Here is a 17,352-nt window from a genome sequence, read left to right on the forward strand (position 1 = left end):
TTAATACTTGCTGGATGCATGGGGATTCCTTATACTATTCTGTTTGTTTTATATAGATTTGAATTTTTTAATGATAAAACATTTCTTTAATTCTATTAATAATTTATGTTTTTAAACTTGAAATCAAAGACATGTGACATTAAACTTGCCTAGTAGGCAACCGGGGTGGTAAAAAAAAAAAACTTGCCTAGTGAAGAGGGATTCTGAAGATAATTCCTGTCATGTGATTTTGGGAAATTTATACAATGATTTTTTTGGCTTTGGTCTTCAGTGAAAAAGATGTAATATCTCTTCTCCACAAGGTTTTTATAAAGATCAAGTAAAAGATAGTGGATGTGACAAAAGTTTTATGACATTTTAATGGTGTATGAATGTCAGTTAGTATGCTTATAATTGGATGGGTCCTGAAAATGTCAAAAATAGTAGAATAATTACTTAAGGTAAAAATAACTGGCCAAAACTGTCATTTACTATAAGCATTTTGAACAGTAACATAGCTATAGTAAATAGGCTTATAATCTCTGTATATTGGATATTTTATTGCTAGTAAATAAATTTTATTGAATGGTAAATTCTTGAAAAACTGTGTCCTATTTTAAAGGACACGGTAATTGCTACAGCAGTAATTCCTTCTATATTTTAATATCTTCTTAATATAAGTATTAATTTCCAAGCAAACAAATATAGTAACACATAATTGACATGTTTTATGTTCTCTTTTTCTTGCTGCAGGTCAATGAATACATTTTTGATAATTTATCTAATAATTCTGATTTCTGAAGCCATCATCAGTACTATCTTGAAATATACATGGCAAGCCGAAGAAAAATGGGATGAACCTTGGTATAACCAAAAAACAGAACATCAAAGAAATAGTAGTAAGGTATTTTATGGTGTTCTTGACTCTGTTGTAAAGGAAACTTTATTCTTCAGCATAGTTGAGGCTTTGGTAGTGACTTCTGATAGGAAGGACCACTGTGATCTCCTAAAACCATTAGTATTGAATGATGACAAAATGATATTGCAAATAGAAACTCGTATGTTTGTACTGGTATATTTTTTGCAGTTTAGGGCATAAGCAGTTGTATTCCCTGTGGCATGACTTGAATAGTTCAAAGAGGTCACAAAATATTGAATCTGTCTATAATTGCATTCCATGTCAATACTACAAATTCAGTTTTCTATTCCATTTACTATATCTTATCATAAATGAATTAAAGAGTAAGTTAACTTATTTATAATTTTGTCTATTTCAAGGAGTCTTATTGTCAGTCTTGATGATAGGAAGTAATACACAAATTATGTCATGTAGAGTTTTAAACGGATTAAACATGGACTACCAAGAGAACTTAACCTACAATTTTGGTAAATAATTGTTCTCCAAATTTCACTTTTAATTAAAATATACATAATGGAAGACAAATTTTCATCTCAAGAAACCACAAAGCAGATAATCACAGGGTCATATTTTTAATATTATTCACAATTAAGTACTTTACCTTTCACAGAATGCATGTTGAAATGTGGTACTGCTAAGCCATTGAAGTAGGCTATTTCTATATATTCTGTACTTAAAAAGTTTTAATTTCTAGCAATTACAGCCTAGCAATTATTTGATTATTTTTTATTGCACTCAATTTTTAGTTATTTGTGATTTTGAAGGGTAGAAGTAGAATGGATAAGTACACTCCAGAGATTATAGTTATAATTTTGCTAAAGGTAGTTACAGTCACACCAGGCTTTTTGTTAGCTTCTGAAAAGTAACAAATTAACTAATTTGAATTTAACCTTTTCTTCTTTTACTTTGATCAAAATTCTAATGAGCAATAAAATAACCAGAGGAAATGTAGTGTTAAAAAGATGATTCAGTGAATGAATTTCAATTCATGAATTCGTCCTACCTCAGAATATAGTTGATGGTCTATTTAGGCATGAAACTTTCTGATAATTTTTTTCAGTGATACTGTATTTTCTTTTATCAAACAATTATTTCTTTTTTTCTAGATTCTGAGGTTTATTTCAGACTTCCTTGCTTTTTTAGTACTCTACAATTTCATCATTCCAATTTCATTATATGTGACAGTTGAAATGCAGAAATTTCTTGGATCATTCTTTATTGGCTGGGATCTTGATTTATATCATGAAGAATCAGATCAGAAAGCTCAAGTCAATACTTCCGATCTGAATGAAGAGCTTGGACAGGTGAAAATGATCCTAATATTTTGTTTTTCTAATTTGTTATTTTTTTCAAAACAATACAGAACGGAGAATATTATAGAGCTTATACAAAAAACAACCCTACTTTGCTCCACTCCTAATTCTTGTTTTTGATTCTCAAATCTTGTTTCTTCTGTTATTTACAACTATATTTCTGCATGGTATTCTTTCTTGATTCTTCAATTTAGACATTATCCACTAGGAAATATAAACATATGACTCTTACACTGCTCCTCCTACCCACATACGCAGACAACACATGCCCACTTTTTGCTTCTTCATAGCCCCCTAATACTGTTATATCACAATTTGGGATTTAATAAATATTTATGTATTGACATTACTATGACTTTTTAAATATTGTCCACTAATTCCCAGTTCTATATGTGTGCCATGTAATACTATAATTACATTTCCTTATATATTTTATTTTCCCTAGAGTTAATTGCTGTTTTTTTATTTGCTTAATTTCCACATACCACAAACAAGTCCCTGACAAATGTACGCAACATCTCTACATACTCAAACACATCAGGTAATCTAAGATTTCCTTTTTTCTTCCCCTCCCGCTGCCATTTATTTTTTGGTGCCAGCTTTTTTGGAACCTTTTATCTTTCTGCTCCAATTAGACTTACTCTCTCTGGGCCTGTTGTCAGATGTCAATGTGGACTTCTATTTATCATCACCCTGGGAATTCCTTTTCCTCTCCTGTTTTAGATCTCCTGTTTCCTGCATCCCAAGTCTTTCTACCTGTGGCTTATTTTCTCATTTTAGTGTACCATATCTTCTAATAACTTCCTAAAAAAGGATGGATGAGAGGAAAGTATTTTGCAATTTTGCATATCCAAAAATACCTTGAGTCTCTTGTCCTTGATTAATAATTTATCTGGGTATTGCATTCCAGATTGGAAATCATTTCTCTTCAAAATTTTGAAGGCATTTCTTTATTGCTTTTTAGCTTTCAATGTTGTTGAGAAATCCAATACCAGTCTGATTCCCAGTTCTTTATGTGTGTTCTGTTGTTTTTTCTCAGAAGCTTGTAGGAGCTCCTCTTTATGCAATCATTCTGAAATTTCATGATTATGTACCTTGGTGTGAATTTTCCTTTTTTCATTGGGCATTTAATTCTGAGCCCTTTCAGTCTGGAAACACATGTCCTTCAGTTCTACAAAATTTTCTTGTATTATTTCTTGGATAGCATGTCTTTCTATGTTTTCTTTTTGAAACTTACTATGTAGATGTCAGACTACTTATATTGATTCTTTAATTCTCTTACTTCAACTTTCAGTTTTCATTTGTTTGTTTTTATATTCTACTTTCTGGGAGAATTTGTCAATTTTTAATTTCTTTTATTTCTGCTGTAATATTTTTAATTTCTAATATTTCAGTATTCTCTGAATAGTCTTTTTTTTAATTGCCTCTTATTCCTGTTTCTTGAACATAATCTATTCTTTTATGTCTCTAAGGATATTAATGATAATTTATTTAAAGTCTTTTTCTGTTCCCTGCATTATCTTTGTCTGCTCCTAGTTCCTGTTCCAGAACAGTCAGTTCTGCTATAATGTCACATATGCATTCCTAAAAATCACTGTGCTGTGCAAAATTGCTTAGTGAAAACCACAGGAATTATGGGAGATAGGATTACAGGTACAACACAGAAACTTCTTCAATAACACTTTAAAAACTTATGAACCTAATAAAAACAGCACTTACTAAATTGTTAAGAAATATATAAATACTACAATAAATATGGCACTTATCTTGAAAAGACCTGAAGTTTGCTTGTGGAAGGTAGGCATCAGAGGGTTTCCATGTATGTGTTATTGTGAAGTGTTGGGAAAGTTATCCGAAATCACAAGGAAAATTGTAATACCGGATGTGGATGAGTATGGCTCACAACACATGATGATCTTAGGTAGCTAGGAGCTGTTTGAGGTTTGTGCATTTCATGTATTTTTGCATAGCTTATGTGCAGTTCACTTAGCATTTCTTGCAGACAAAATTGTGCATAACGAAATGCAAAGTTTGCATTATGCTGAAATTGTTCCCTTCTTTATATATTAATAGCAGTTACATTAGAATAAATTTGTGTTTTCAAGACAGTGTTGTAGCAGAACTGATTGTAATTGGTTTTAGACTCTGTCTTTCATGTAAGGAGCAAGCCTTAAATGAATGCCAATCTTTGGCTATCCTTTCAGGTTTAAAAGTGAGATGCTAAAATGCTTATTAGGCGCTGTTGATTCAATGGGCCCCACCTTAAGGTAATGGGCTGACAGGCTCAGCTTTTTTGGGGGGGTATTACGTAAACATCATTATCTATTGGTCTTTCCTCAGTTTCCCCAGAGAGAAATACCGTAGGTAATATTTCTGCTGCTTTTGATTGCTAGAGCTGGCCAGTGGAAATCTCTGTTTTTAGTGTACTGCCTCACTTCTGTTTTCAGCTGTTTGCACAGTCCATATTCTCTCTGGTTCAGCTTCCTCGAGAATAAACTTTCTAGCTGTTACTCCAGTGGATGAGGGGCATTCTCAACTTTGTGAGTTACAAAGGGGTTTCAAGATTTAAACTGCTCCTGATACCTCCTATTTTCAGCCCAATCCTATACTCCTACATTAAGGGGTAGCTGGTGTGTCTGCTTCCTGAGAGTTTCCCGTGGTGGGCTTCCCCATTGCTAGATTTCAGATTCTAAGCTCTGGTGAATCAGTTACCACTCATTTATTTTTCCATCTTCCAAACTTGTGTCAAATCTCCCTTCTCATGTTGTCTTTTTTACGATTATTTTTGTTCTTTTTTTATTTCTTTATTCTCATTATGATGAAGTTTCAAGAGGAGCAGAGATAATTACATGAGCTCAGCCTGCCATGTTTAACTAGAAGTTGATCTATGTATTTTTAGTAGCATTTAGGAGGCTTTAAAAATTTATGCTAAATATAAATTTATGTCATATTTCATTATGTGTCACATATTCAAGACCTAAAAGCATAACTCATTTTTACTTCTCTGAACAAATTTTTTTCAGTGTGCCTTTGGAAATTTGTCAAATGCTTTCTCTGCATTTATCAAGATGATTACTTTATTAATAAAATAAAGGAAAAGTCCCATTTTATTAATACGATAGATTGCATTGATTTTTATTTATTTTATTTTATTTATTTATTTATTTATTTTTGAGACAGAGTCTCACTCTGTTGCCCTGGCTAGAGTGCTGTGGCGTCAGCCTAGCTCACAGCAACCTCAAACTCCTGAGCTTAAGCAATCCTTCTGTCTCAGCCTCCCGAGTAGCTGGGACTATGGGCATGCGCCACCATGTCCAGCTAATTTTTTTATATATTTTTTTTAGCTGTCCAAATCATTTCTTTCTATTTTTTTAGTAGAGATGGGGTCTCGCTCTTGCTCAGGCTGGCCTCGAACTCCTGACCTCAAGTGATCCACCCGCCTCAGCCTCCCAGAGTGCTAGGATTACAGGCGTGAGCCACCGCGCCCAGCCTGCATTGACTTTTTTAATGTTGAATTAATCTTGCATTCCTGGAATAAATCCCATATACTCATGGTATATAATCCTTTTTATATGTTTTTGGTTTGCATCTATATTTATAAGGGATAGTGGTCTGTAGTTTGTTTCTTTGTGATATCTACCTCCCTTTTTAAAGGACTTCTTTCTCAAGTCAGAATTGCAGTAATCACATCTTCTCTATAATCTTGGTTGGCTCAAGACTTGGCTATTACATCCTTCTCTTCATGGGCTTACTTTTTAAAGTAAATTTTCTATAATTAGTCCCCAAAAGTAATAAAATAATTTGTTTTATCTACTTTTTAAAAATGTATTTTGTTTATAACATTCATTCTTTTCACTAAATTTGTTTCCTGCCCTCAGTTTCAACTTCCTATGTTTATTTTAGACAACTTCTCATGTTGCTATCATTTTGTGTTCCTATTCCCAGCTGTTTCATTTCTCCTGGCCCAGATACCCTTTGACATTCTAGGTTATGCATCCCTTCTTTCATCCCTTTGTTTCAAAGATAATCCTTGAGTACTACCACTTAAAAACACCTTAGCCAAGAGATTGATAAAAAGTACTAATACCACACTCTCAGTCACCTCTACAGATGAACATGTATTATTCATCTTTATTATCTAATTGTGGTTGGAGTACAAGAATGTCAGCATTGGTATATCAATGTTAATAGGTACACTTGACATTAGGTGACAGAGGACAAGGGTTTCTTTTTTCTTTTTTTTTTTGTTTTGGTTAACATAGGACCATGAATGAACACAAAAGTTTATTTTCTTTTGTTTTCTCTCTCTCTAGGTGGAGTATGTGTTTACAGATAAAACTGGTACACTCACAGAAAATGAGATGCAGTTTCGGGAATGCTCAATTAATGGCATGAAATACCAAGAAATCAACGGTAGACTTGTACCTGAAGGACCAACACCAGACTCTTCAGAAGGAGACTTAACTTATCTTAGTGGTTTATCCCATCTTAACAACTTATCCCATCTTACAAGTTCCTCTTTTAGAACCAGCCCTGAAAATGAAACTGAACTAGTAAGCAATTTTTAAATTAATAAATAAGGGTTTCATATGAAATAATTCTCTTCCATAGTTGATGGGTTGTATGAAAAAAAAGTTTAAGTGGGAACAGAGCAAGGAATATGTATTTCAAATGTATATCTTTGATTCAAGGCTATAAAATATAATCCTAAGAATTTATCGTTACAGCCCAATTTAACTTGTTATTTAATGAGTGTCTGCCTTCGCTCTCTGAGCATTTATATGGAACTGACTTAAGAAAAGCCCTTACTGCCTTGAAGTGAAGAAGACTTTATTGAAAAATAGAGCTTAAAAATACTTAATATTTTTTGAGACCTCACTACTTTCACAAAAGCATATTCCCCTTTATTTGCAATTTGGTTATGCCTCCTAAAAGATGCTCATATGTTGAATGGTCCTAAGCAAATGTGACATTTTACTTTTTGAACTCAGAAACAACCAGCTATTATTCAGGGAATCAAGATTGTAGCACTCTTAACTGATTTCCTAAGTGAGATTTCAAAATGATATTTTTATCATGAATATTAATTATGTTCCTACAGGTTAAAGAACATGATCTCTTCTTTAAAGCAGTCAGTCTCTGTCACACTGTACAGATTAGCAATGTTCAGAGTGAATGCATTGGTGATGGTCCCTGGCAATCCAACCTGGCACCCTCCCAGTTGGAGTACTATGCATCTTCACCAGATGAAAAAGCTCTAGTAGAAGCTGCTGCAAGGTAATTTAACCTAATTTCCAAATCTTCAGAAAAATGCCTTTTAAATGAATGTTAGAATATTAGAGAATCATCATTTAAAATTTTCAAATGTAACTTCATTATCTTAAGTTGTCAAAATTCATATAAACACATAAAAATAGAAGTACATTTTAAATTAAATTTTAAATGAAAATTTGAAGTATATCATTAATTTTGTTACGAAACTTGCATTGAGTCATATTTTTTAAGATCTCTTTACAAATCTGATTACTATGAAATCTGTGTAATATAATTTGTGAGAAATACTTGTGTTTATATTATACTGAACCTATTCTGATCTTTCAAGTTCCTAAAAGTAATGATTATTATTCAAAGTCAATACTTTAAATGCATTTTTAACTTTTATTTTAAATTTTTTTCTCAAGCTAAACTATAATGACATTGTGAAGCAGGAAATATCATTTCTTAAGTCTTACCTTTCTTTGTCCTTTTAATCCCTAGGATTGGCATTGTATTTATTGGCAATTCTGAAGAAACTATGGAAATTAAAACACTTGGAAAACTGGAACGGTAATTTTTTTTTCATATATTGTAAAGTTCTCTATACCACAATAAGTGTATAGTATAGAATAGGGGTCAGTAAACTATGGTTCATGAGCCAAGCTCTGTCACCCAAGCTGAATTGCAGTGACATTGATTATAGCTCACTACAACCTCCAACTCCTGGCTCAAGTGATCCTCTTTCCTCAGCCTCCTGTAGCTAGGACTACAGGTGTGCACCACTACACCTGGCTAATTTTTAAATTTTTTGTAAAGATGGGGTCTCACTATGTTGCCCACGCTGGTCTCAAAGTCCTTGGCTCAAGCGGTCTTCCTGCCTCTGCCTCCCAACATGCTGGGATTACAGGTGTGAGTCACTGTGCCTAACCATATTGTATTTTTAAAGGATTATTTTTTTAAAAAATGAAAGAATATGCAACAGAGACCATATATGGCCTGCAAAGCCTGAAATACTAATATCCGGCTCTTCACAGAAAAAATTTACTGATCTCTGTTCTAGAATGATCCTAACATTACATTTTATCTTATCATAGTTATACCAGATTCTGCTCTGAATCTTTTATTTGTATTTTAGCCTACTGGTTCTTGAATTTACTTATATGTTTATTTTTAGACATTCCTAGGGTAATGGGTTTCATAGGTTTCTACTCACTGAATAAAAAAAACTTTCCTTGTATTTCCTATGATTTTATTTTTTAAACATTAAGGAACAGCTATTTTTAATATATTTCCATTATTTGATAAATGAATTTGTCTACATTATTATGCTTAAACCATTCAGTTATTATCAATTCTGATTATATCTCAGCCCAAACTGTGCTTTTCCAAGCTGTGCTTTGCCATACTAAATAGGGTCCATTCTTTGACTACTTTTATGTGGGAGCCTGTGGTAGCTCATTTTACTTATAAACCATCATTCAACTCATTATTTTCCTTTGAGATGTGCAAAGCATTTCATGTGTACATCATTGTGTAAGATTCATCTGGAAGACTTTTTAAGCCACACCTTGCCTGTCCACACAAATTCTTTCACAGCTCCCCAGAAAGGCTTTTCTCACTCCCCTCTCCTGCATACACACACCCCCAGGTTCAGAATCACTACTGTAATGACCCTCGGATACTAATGTGAATATGTTATATTTGTCAGGTTTATTAGGACCAAAAAAAAGGGTTGAAAATCAATCACCCTTTTTAGTCAGAAAAACATAAAGCTGGGAAGAAGATCTGGATTCTAGTCCTTGCTCTACCATTTACAAACTTACTTGACTTTAGGCAAATTACTTAATCTTTCTGAGTTTAATAGTCCTCATCTATAAAAATGAGTTAAGACCTACTTACTTGAATTCTCCTGAGTATTAAATGACATAAGGTATGTAAAGCACATAGCATTTGGTAAGTATTCAATTAATGTCAATTCTTTCTATCTCTATCCTGTTTTGTTATTAATAATTCACAACCCATCTTCATGAAAATGTAGTCGAGATTAATTTCTTGTTCTAAGTTAGCCATTTTATCTTTTATAGGGATTCTTTCCATATATTTGCTTAATATTCAAAAAAGTAAAGTTTTTGTCTTTCTTATTTTCTTTAGATACAAACTGCTTCATATTCTGGAATTTGATTCAGATCGTAGGAGAATGAGTGTAATTGTTCAGGCACCTTCAGGTAACCAATCTAAACTTTCATGAATTTTTATTTATCTAATATTAAGAGCCTAATAACTCATTTTTTCTTTTTAGGTGAGAAGTTTTTATTTGCTAAAGGAGCTGAATCATCAATTCTTCCTAAATGTATAGGTGGAGAAATAGAAAAAACCAGAATTCATGTAGATGAATTTGCTTTGGTGAGTGCAAATGTCTATGATTTAAAAAACTATAAAAATATATTTATCAAAGATTTGGCAATTTATTTTTTAATAATTTACCAAAGATTATGGAAATTCTGCAGTTCTGTTACATTATTTGTTGGCTCTACATTCTTTCTGTAAAACTGACTTTTAACTTCCTAAAGTATAAGTCTTCTCTTCAAACCTATTATAGTCACGGCACTTCTGGTTGCAAGTACCACTCAAACTACACTACTAAAAAAGGGTGTTTATTAAAAAAAATATAGGGGAATTCCAATGATATGGAAAAACTGGAACCCTCATACACACCTTTCTGGTGGGATTATAAATGGCACAGCCACTTTGAAAAACAGTTTGGCAGTTCCTGAAAAGGTAAACATAGAGTTACTGTATGATCCAGCAATTCCACTCCTAGGTATACACGAAGAGAATTGAACACCTATGTCCACACAAAAACTTATACATGAATGTTCATAAGCACCATTATTTCTAATAGCCAGAAAATGGGAAAACTCTAATGGCAACTGATGAATGGATAGACAAAATATGGTTTATCCATATAATGGGATATTATTTGGCTATTAAAAGTACTGGCCGGGCACGGTGCCTCACGCCTGTAATCTTAGCACTCTGGGAGGCCGAGGCAAGTGGATCACTTGAGGTCAGGGTTCGAGACCACCCTGAGCAAGAGCGAGACACTGTCTCTACTAAAAATAGAAAGAAATTATATGGACAGCTAAAAACATATATAGAAAAAATTAGCTGGGCATGGTGGCACATGCCTGTAATCCTAGCTACTCGGGAGGCTGAGGCAGTAGGATTGCTTAAGCCCAGGAGTTTGAGGTTGCTGTGAGCTAGGCTGACACCATGACACTCTAGCTCGGGCAACAGAGTGAGACTCTGTCTCAAAAAAAAAAAAAAAAAAGTAATAAAGTACTGATAAATGCTACAACATGGATAAATCTTGAAAAGATTATGCTGAGTGAAAGAAGCCAGTCACAAAGGGCCACATATTACATTTATATGAAATATCCAGAATAGGCAGATTCATAGAGAAAGCAGATTAGTGGTTGCCAGCGGCTGGAGGAAGTGGGGAAAGGGGCTGTTTGCTAATGGTTATGGAATTCCTTTTGGGGATAATTAAATATTCTAGAATTATATAGTGATAATGATTGCACAGTTCTGTGAATACACCAAAAACCACTGATTTGTAGTCTCTAAAGGGGTGAATGGTAGGATATGTGAATTATATCTCCTATTGAAAATATGAAAAAATATAGGAGAACCTTACAAAAATAAAGAACCACAATTCATGTGGTGGCAGAATTATTAAACAGCTCTTTCTCAGTCTTAGGACTTCATAATCTCTCCTTTTTACATTTCTATAAATGTATGTTCCATACTCATCTCTGCTCACCTGTCTCCTTTACTAGTTTATGATTTCATTTTTCCCATTATGTGTTTCCTAATTGTTTATGATCTAGTTCCTCTACCACACTGTAACATCCATAAAAACAAAGACATTATTCTACCTTACCACTATTTGAACATCCAGAATAATGCTGGCACATAGCTGGTGCTCAATAATTATTTGTTGTAGGATGAATTAATTCATTCATATATAAGTAATTTATGGTCCCTTAGCTGTTATTTAAGAGAAAAATTTATAGGTATGAGTCCTTTATAAACCAAGGAATGCCAGTATTTAGAAATATGGGCCGGACATGGTGGCGCATGCCTGTAGTCCCAGCTACTCGGGAGGCTGAGGCAGGAGGATTGCTTAAGCCCAGGAGTTTGAGGTTGCTGTGAGCTAGGCTGACGCCACGGCACTCTAGCCCGGGCAACAGAGTGAGACTCTGTCTCAAAAAAAAAATAGAAATAGGCCAAGTGGTATCATATAGTATTTTAAAATCTACCCTTTCCAAGTTCTGTTATTAGAGCATTTATTATAAGTTTTTCTGAGGAAAATGTATAGCAAGAAAAGGAACTTTTATAAATCTTAGAATTTAGATATAAACTTTCAGAAATTAATGCCATAAGAAAACTTTGAGCCCAGTGGAATCAGATAATCAATTCTGATTACAATTCGCTATTGAAGATATAATGATATTTAAAATCATTCCTTTGTTAAATCTAGAAAGTATTGTTTGTTTGATAATGCTCATTTTGTAGACGTCTTTATTTGAATGGCAGATTTTGTCATACAATGAATTCTCAGGAAATTATGTTTTCCTTTGCTTAAAAAAAAAAAAACCTTACAAAATAGGTAAAGGTGGATTTGCAAATTAAAACAGGAGAACAGAACCTGGAGAATAGAGAATAGTCTCTCTCTTAACAATCCTAAAGGTACCCTTATAGGACTTTCTGGCTTTCCATGTAACACAGTTTTAAAACCACAAATAAGATAGTCTTTATGATCCTTTCTAGGCTCTAATATGCTATAATTTAGTGACCTTAATTATTTATAAGAACTCATCAGAAATTGAAAAAGCTATGATAATGTGTCCTCTAACTCAGATCACTAGGGCTTTGTGACATTTCATTTATTTCCTATCACTAGATGATAGTACTTTTTAAATGATTTGTAATTTTTGGTAATGGGTCCTCAAGTTTATTTCAATGAGTTCTTGATTTTCCATTAGTCATTTGTGTTCAATTTTTTTCTTTTTTTCTTTCTTTTTTTTTTTTTTCTGTCTTAGAAAGGGCTAAGAACTCTGTGTATAGCCTATAGACAGTTTACATCTAAAGAATATGAGGCAATAGATAGACGCCTATTTGAAGCCAGGACTGCCTTGCAGCAACGGGAAGAGAAATTGGCAGACACCTTCCAGTTCATAGAGAAAGACCTGATATTACTTGGAGCTACAGCAGTGGAAGACAGGTAAGCATCAGATAAGTAAGCGGTATCATTTTTCTCTCTCAAGAATTTTTCTAACCAACTGTTTCTAATATATGACATAAATTCTATTTATTAACATCCTATAACTTAATATGTTTAAAATAGAAATAGAGAATTAAAACCTTAATTTTTCCCAGTCAGCCTATATAAATTTTGTTCTAGCTAGATAAATAGATAGAAAAAAGACAGCTATCTGTAGTTTTCCCTATAAGTTTGAATTTTTAGAATACTCCTCAGTAGCCATGCAAAGACTTTAAACACCTGCTTAATTCTCCAGCCTAACCTCCCACCACTGTCCCCTTCTACTTTATGTTTCAATAATACTAAACTGTAGTTTTCCTTTGCACACCAACTGTAGTTAAAACTATTCTATTTTGTGCCCTTGTTCCTTGGGAAGGCTGTGGCTTCTGCCTGGATGATTCTTCCCTTCCATATCAATCTGTGAATACCTGTTCATCAAGTATAGCTCAAATATTAGCCCCACTCCAGTAAGACTTTTCCTGACACCTAACAGGATTAAAAATTCTCTTTGTGAAGTCTCATTGTAGGTAGTTCTATTGTAGTTCTTGTGGCGCTATAGTATAATCATATGTTTAAAAACTTTTTCCTCTGTTAGCCTGTGAATTCCTTGAAGTCCTTTTATTCTTCATGTTTGCTCCCCAGTACCTCTACACCATAGAGGTAAGGGTGTATGCATGTTTGTTTAATTTAGGCTTTCATTTACTTTTCAGTTGTCCTCATGAGATTTCTGAGGCTCACCTAAAGTTATGTAGTCCTTTATTTTCCATGATCTGATTTTTTAAATTATATGAGTGATTTGAGAGATTTTCTTAACAAAGCAAAAAGAGAAAACTCTTCTTATTCCTTTTTCTTTTTCTGAGGCAAAGTCTTGCTCTGTCACCCAGGCTGGCATACAGTGGCACGGTCATAGCTCACTGCACCCTTGAACCCCTGGCCTCAAGCAATCCTCCTGCCTCAGTCTCCTGAGTAGCTGGGACCACAGGCACATACCACCAGGCCCAGTTAATTTTTTTATTTTTTGTAGAGACAAGAGTCTCACGGTGTTGCCTAGGCTCATCTCTAACCTCTGGCCTCAAGTAGTCCTCCCGCCTTGGCCTCTCAAAGTTCTGGGATTATAGGGGTGAGCTGCTGCTCCAGGCTGAAAAATCACCTTCTGATTTGAAATTTAAGACTTCCTAATAAAGTAAGAGTTTATGAAGACCACATAGTTTGGTCCTATAAAAATCAACTTTGAAGACATACTCTTAAAATATGAAGCTGTAGATTTTAGTTGGTTGATTTTGTTAACCAGATGATCACTAATCTCTTTATTTTTGTTTATTTCCTAATGGGAGAAAATTTCAGTTATATTTCTATATACACATTCCTAAGTCAAGGATTTTAGAATTTACCTTATATATGCTATGTGGTTTATACTTAACATACAGTCAGAAAAGTATTCTCTTTTTTTAAATTTTATTTATTTATTTATCAATGAATGAATGAGAGAGACAGGGTCTTGCTCTGTCGCCCAGGCTGGAGTGCAGTGGTATGATCATAACTCACTGTAACATCAATCTGCTAGACTCAGGCAATCCTCCTATCTCACCCTTCCAAGTAGCTAGGACTACAGGCACACACCACCATGCACAGCAGAAAAGTATTCTCTACTACCAATTTGTTTCTTTTATTTGCAGACTACAAGATAAAGTTCGAGAAACTATTGAAGCATTGAGAATGGCTGGGATTAAAGTATGGGTACTTACTGGAGATAAACATGAAACAGCTGTTAGTGTGAGTTTATCATGTGGACACTTTCATAGAACCATGAACATCCTTGAACTTACAAATCAGAAATCAGACAACGAATGTGCTGAACAGCTGAGGCAGCTTTCCAGAAGGTAAGGATATAGATATCTGTATTATGCAGTCATAGGGTCAACAAACTATGGCCCACTGCCTGTTTTTTTACAGCCCATAAGCTAAAAGTAGTTTTTATATTTTTTGGTGGATGAAAAGGAATCCAAAGAAGAATATTTCAAGAAGTAAAAATTATATGATATTTAAGTTTCAGTGTCTATAAAGTTTGGTTGGAACACAACCACATTTGTTTACATATTGTCAACGACTGCTTTTATATATCAGCACCAGAATTGAGTAGTTGCGACAGAAACCTTATGACGTAGTCTCTCATCACTTCACACTGCTGCTTGATACACTGGTGACACAGTTATAACTTGATAGTGTTTTAAGGGCCATGCGTAGTACTGTCTCATGATATCTTACTCTTTTTTTTGTCAGTATATGGCTATCATGTCAAACAAGAAAAGATAAATGGACTTTCAATATCATACTTTTTTGGGGGGGCGGGGAGGGAGGAGACAGTCTCACTCTTTTGCCCTAGCTGGAGTGCTGTGACGTCAGCCTAGCTCACAGCAACCTCAAACTCCTGGGCTTAAGCAATCCTCCTGCCTCAGCCTCCCGAGTAGCTGGGACTACAGGCATGTACCACCATGCCTGGCTAATTTTTTCTATATATTTTTAGTTGTCCAGATAATTTCTTTCTATTTTTTAATAGAGACGGGGTCTTGCACTTGCACAGGCTGGTCTTGTGCTCCTGACCTCGAGCAATCCTCACTTTTAAGGCACAATGAAGTGGGGATTGTTTTATTATTGAATTACATGGCAAAGCATTATGTTTATTATGAGTGATGTTTTAGCTGTGCTACCTGTTTGAAAAGGCATTTTCAAAGATGAATTATAAATCTCATTACATATAGTTCTACTGTATTGAAATGTAAAATCTCATTACAGATAGGCATTACCAGATAGACATTTATAATTAATTTTGATGACAGGGAATATTAACTTTGAACTCCAATTAAACAAAATATTATCTCCCCCCCAAGAAAATATTCACATTTTTCTCATATTATATTACTCTCTATTAAAAAATTCTCAACTATTACTACATTTTTAACTTAATAAAAATTTTGTTGAAATTTCTTTTCTCTCTCACTATATAAGCACCTGTATAACATCCTCAATTTTGTCTCTTGGCCCACAAAGTTTAAAATTGAAATGTTTACTCTCTGGCCGTTTACAAAAAGTATTTGCCAACCTCTGAGCTAGTTTGCATGACCAAACTGTGATATTAATCTGCATTTTACTGTTCAAAGATTATTTCATAAGAATTCATACTCTAAATTCTTTTTTGTAAATTGTTTTTGATAGGCAGATCAAATTTGTGCCCCATATGGAGGCAAATGGTGCCTCCATTTAACACAGTCTAATTTTTCACAATAAATTAAGAAGGGCTTCATTGTGAGAATGAGGGCCGCTTGCATATAGGCATATTAGGTCTCCTACAGGTTCCTGTCATTTGCAGTCTTGTGATACTAGCCCAGAAAAACAAACACAAAAAGATAACACCATGGTTGTTAATATACATTTAAGGCTTTATTTATATTTGCTGTGCAGGCATTGATGTGTTACTAACCTCTGGATTTCATCTAAGAAAAGCTTATTTAAGAGATGTTTTAAAAAGACAGTACAACTGTCAGAAGGGTGTTTGCTTGAATGCAAAAAAAGTGATCAGGTGACCTAGGTATTAATAATTATAGCTTGGGAGCAGTGCCAACACCATTGTGGATGCTTAAACATTTAAATAACATAATGTCAAGGAAAACTTCCTAAACTTAGAAATTAACTGCTTAGAACCATTTACCTTATATATGCCTTTATATATTTTTTCTGATTATAAAAATAATGTCTACTTGAAAAATACCGAAAATTATAACAATATAGTGGTTAATGACATAATACAATCATCTAAAGATAATTATTTATATTTTAGCATATTTTCTTTAAGTCTTCTATATATGTGGTTTCAATGAATATGTTATGATCATTAGTATTGTTCGTCACTTTCTGTACAAAAGCTGTATTATAAATTGAAGACTATACCCTTAAAGTGAATTTTAGACTTGCTGTCTTAGTCCATTTGTGCTGCTATAACAAAATACCTGAGACTGGGTAATTTATAAAGAACAGAACGGCCGGGCGCGGTGGCTCACGCCTGTAATCCTAGCACTCTGGGAGGCCGAGGCGGGTGGATTGCTCAAGGTCATGAGTTCGAGACCAGCCTGAGCAAGAGCGAGACCCCGTCTCTATTAAAAATAGAAAGAAATTATGTGGCCAACTAAAAATCTATATAGAAAAAATTAGCCGGGCATGGTGGCGCATTCCTGTAGTCTCAGCCACTCGGGAGGCTGAGGCAGTAGGATCGCTTAAGCCCAGGAGTCTGAGGTTGCTGTGAGCTAGGCTGACACCACGGCACTCATTCTAGCCTGGGCAACAAAGCGAGACTCTGTCTCAAAAAAAAAAAAGAACAGAAATTTATTACTCACAGTTCTAGAGGCTGGAAAGGCCAAGATCAAGGCCCCAGAAGGTTGTATAGTGGGGGCTGCTCCCTGCTTCTGAGACGATGCCTTGTTGCTGCATCCTCCTAAGAGGAGGGTTGCTATGTCCTACTAGGGGTAAGGGACTAAGGTCAAGAGGGGCGAACGCTCTCTGAAGCC

At 34.3% G+C, this 17,352-nt stretch overlaps 1 protein-coding gene across 5 annotated transcripts in view; it reads left to right on the forward strand.

Annotated features, from left to right (window-relative positions):
• ATP11B (ATPase phospholipid transporting 11B (putative)) overlaps positions 1-17,352 on the forward strand; it is a 110,826-nt gene that overhangs the window by 48,863 nt on the left and 44,611 nt on the right. For all 5 annotated transcript variants that reach the window (XM_045539755.1, XM_045539754.1, XM_045539756.1 and 2 more), the window contains 9 exons: positions 733-883; positions 2,005-2,202; positions 6,525-6,764; positions 7,313-7,488; positions 7,969-8,037; positions 9,619-9,692; positions 9,767-9,870; positions 12,573-12,754; positions 14,470-14,673. In XM_045539755.1, the coding sequence (XP_045395711.1) occupies positions 733-883; positions 2,005-2,202; positions 6,525-6,764; positions 7,313-7,488; positions 7,969-8,037; positions 9,619-9,692; positions 9,767-9,870; positions 12,573-12,754; positions 14,470-14,673 (1,398 nt within the window). The remainder of the gene's footprint in view (positions 1-732; positions 884-2,004; positions 2,203-6,524; positions 6,765-7,312; positions 7,489-7,968; positions 8,038-9,618; positions 9,693-9,766; positions 9,871-12,572; positions 12,755-14,469; positions 14,674-17,352) is intronic.

Source organism: Lemur catta, chromosome 1, assembly GCF_020740605.2.
Source record: "Lemur catta isolate mLemCat1 chromosome 1, mLemCat1.pri, whole genome shotgun sequence".
Classification (NCBI taxonomy): domain Eukaryota; kingdom Metazoa; phylum Chordata; class Mammalia; order Primates; family Lemuridae; genus Lemur; species Lemur catta.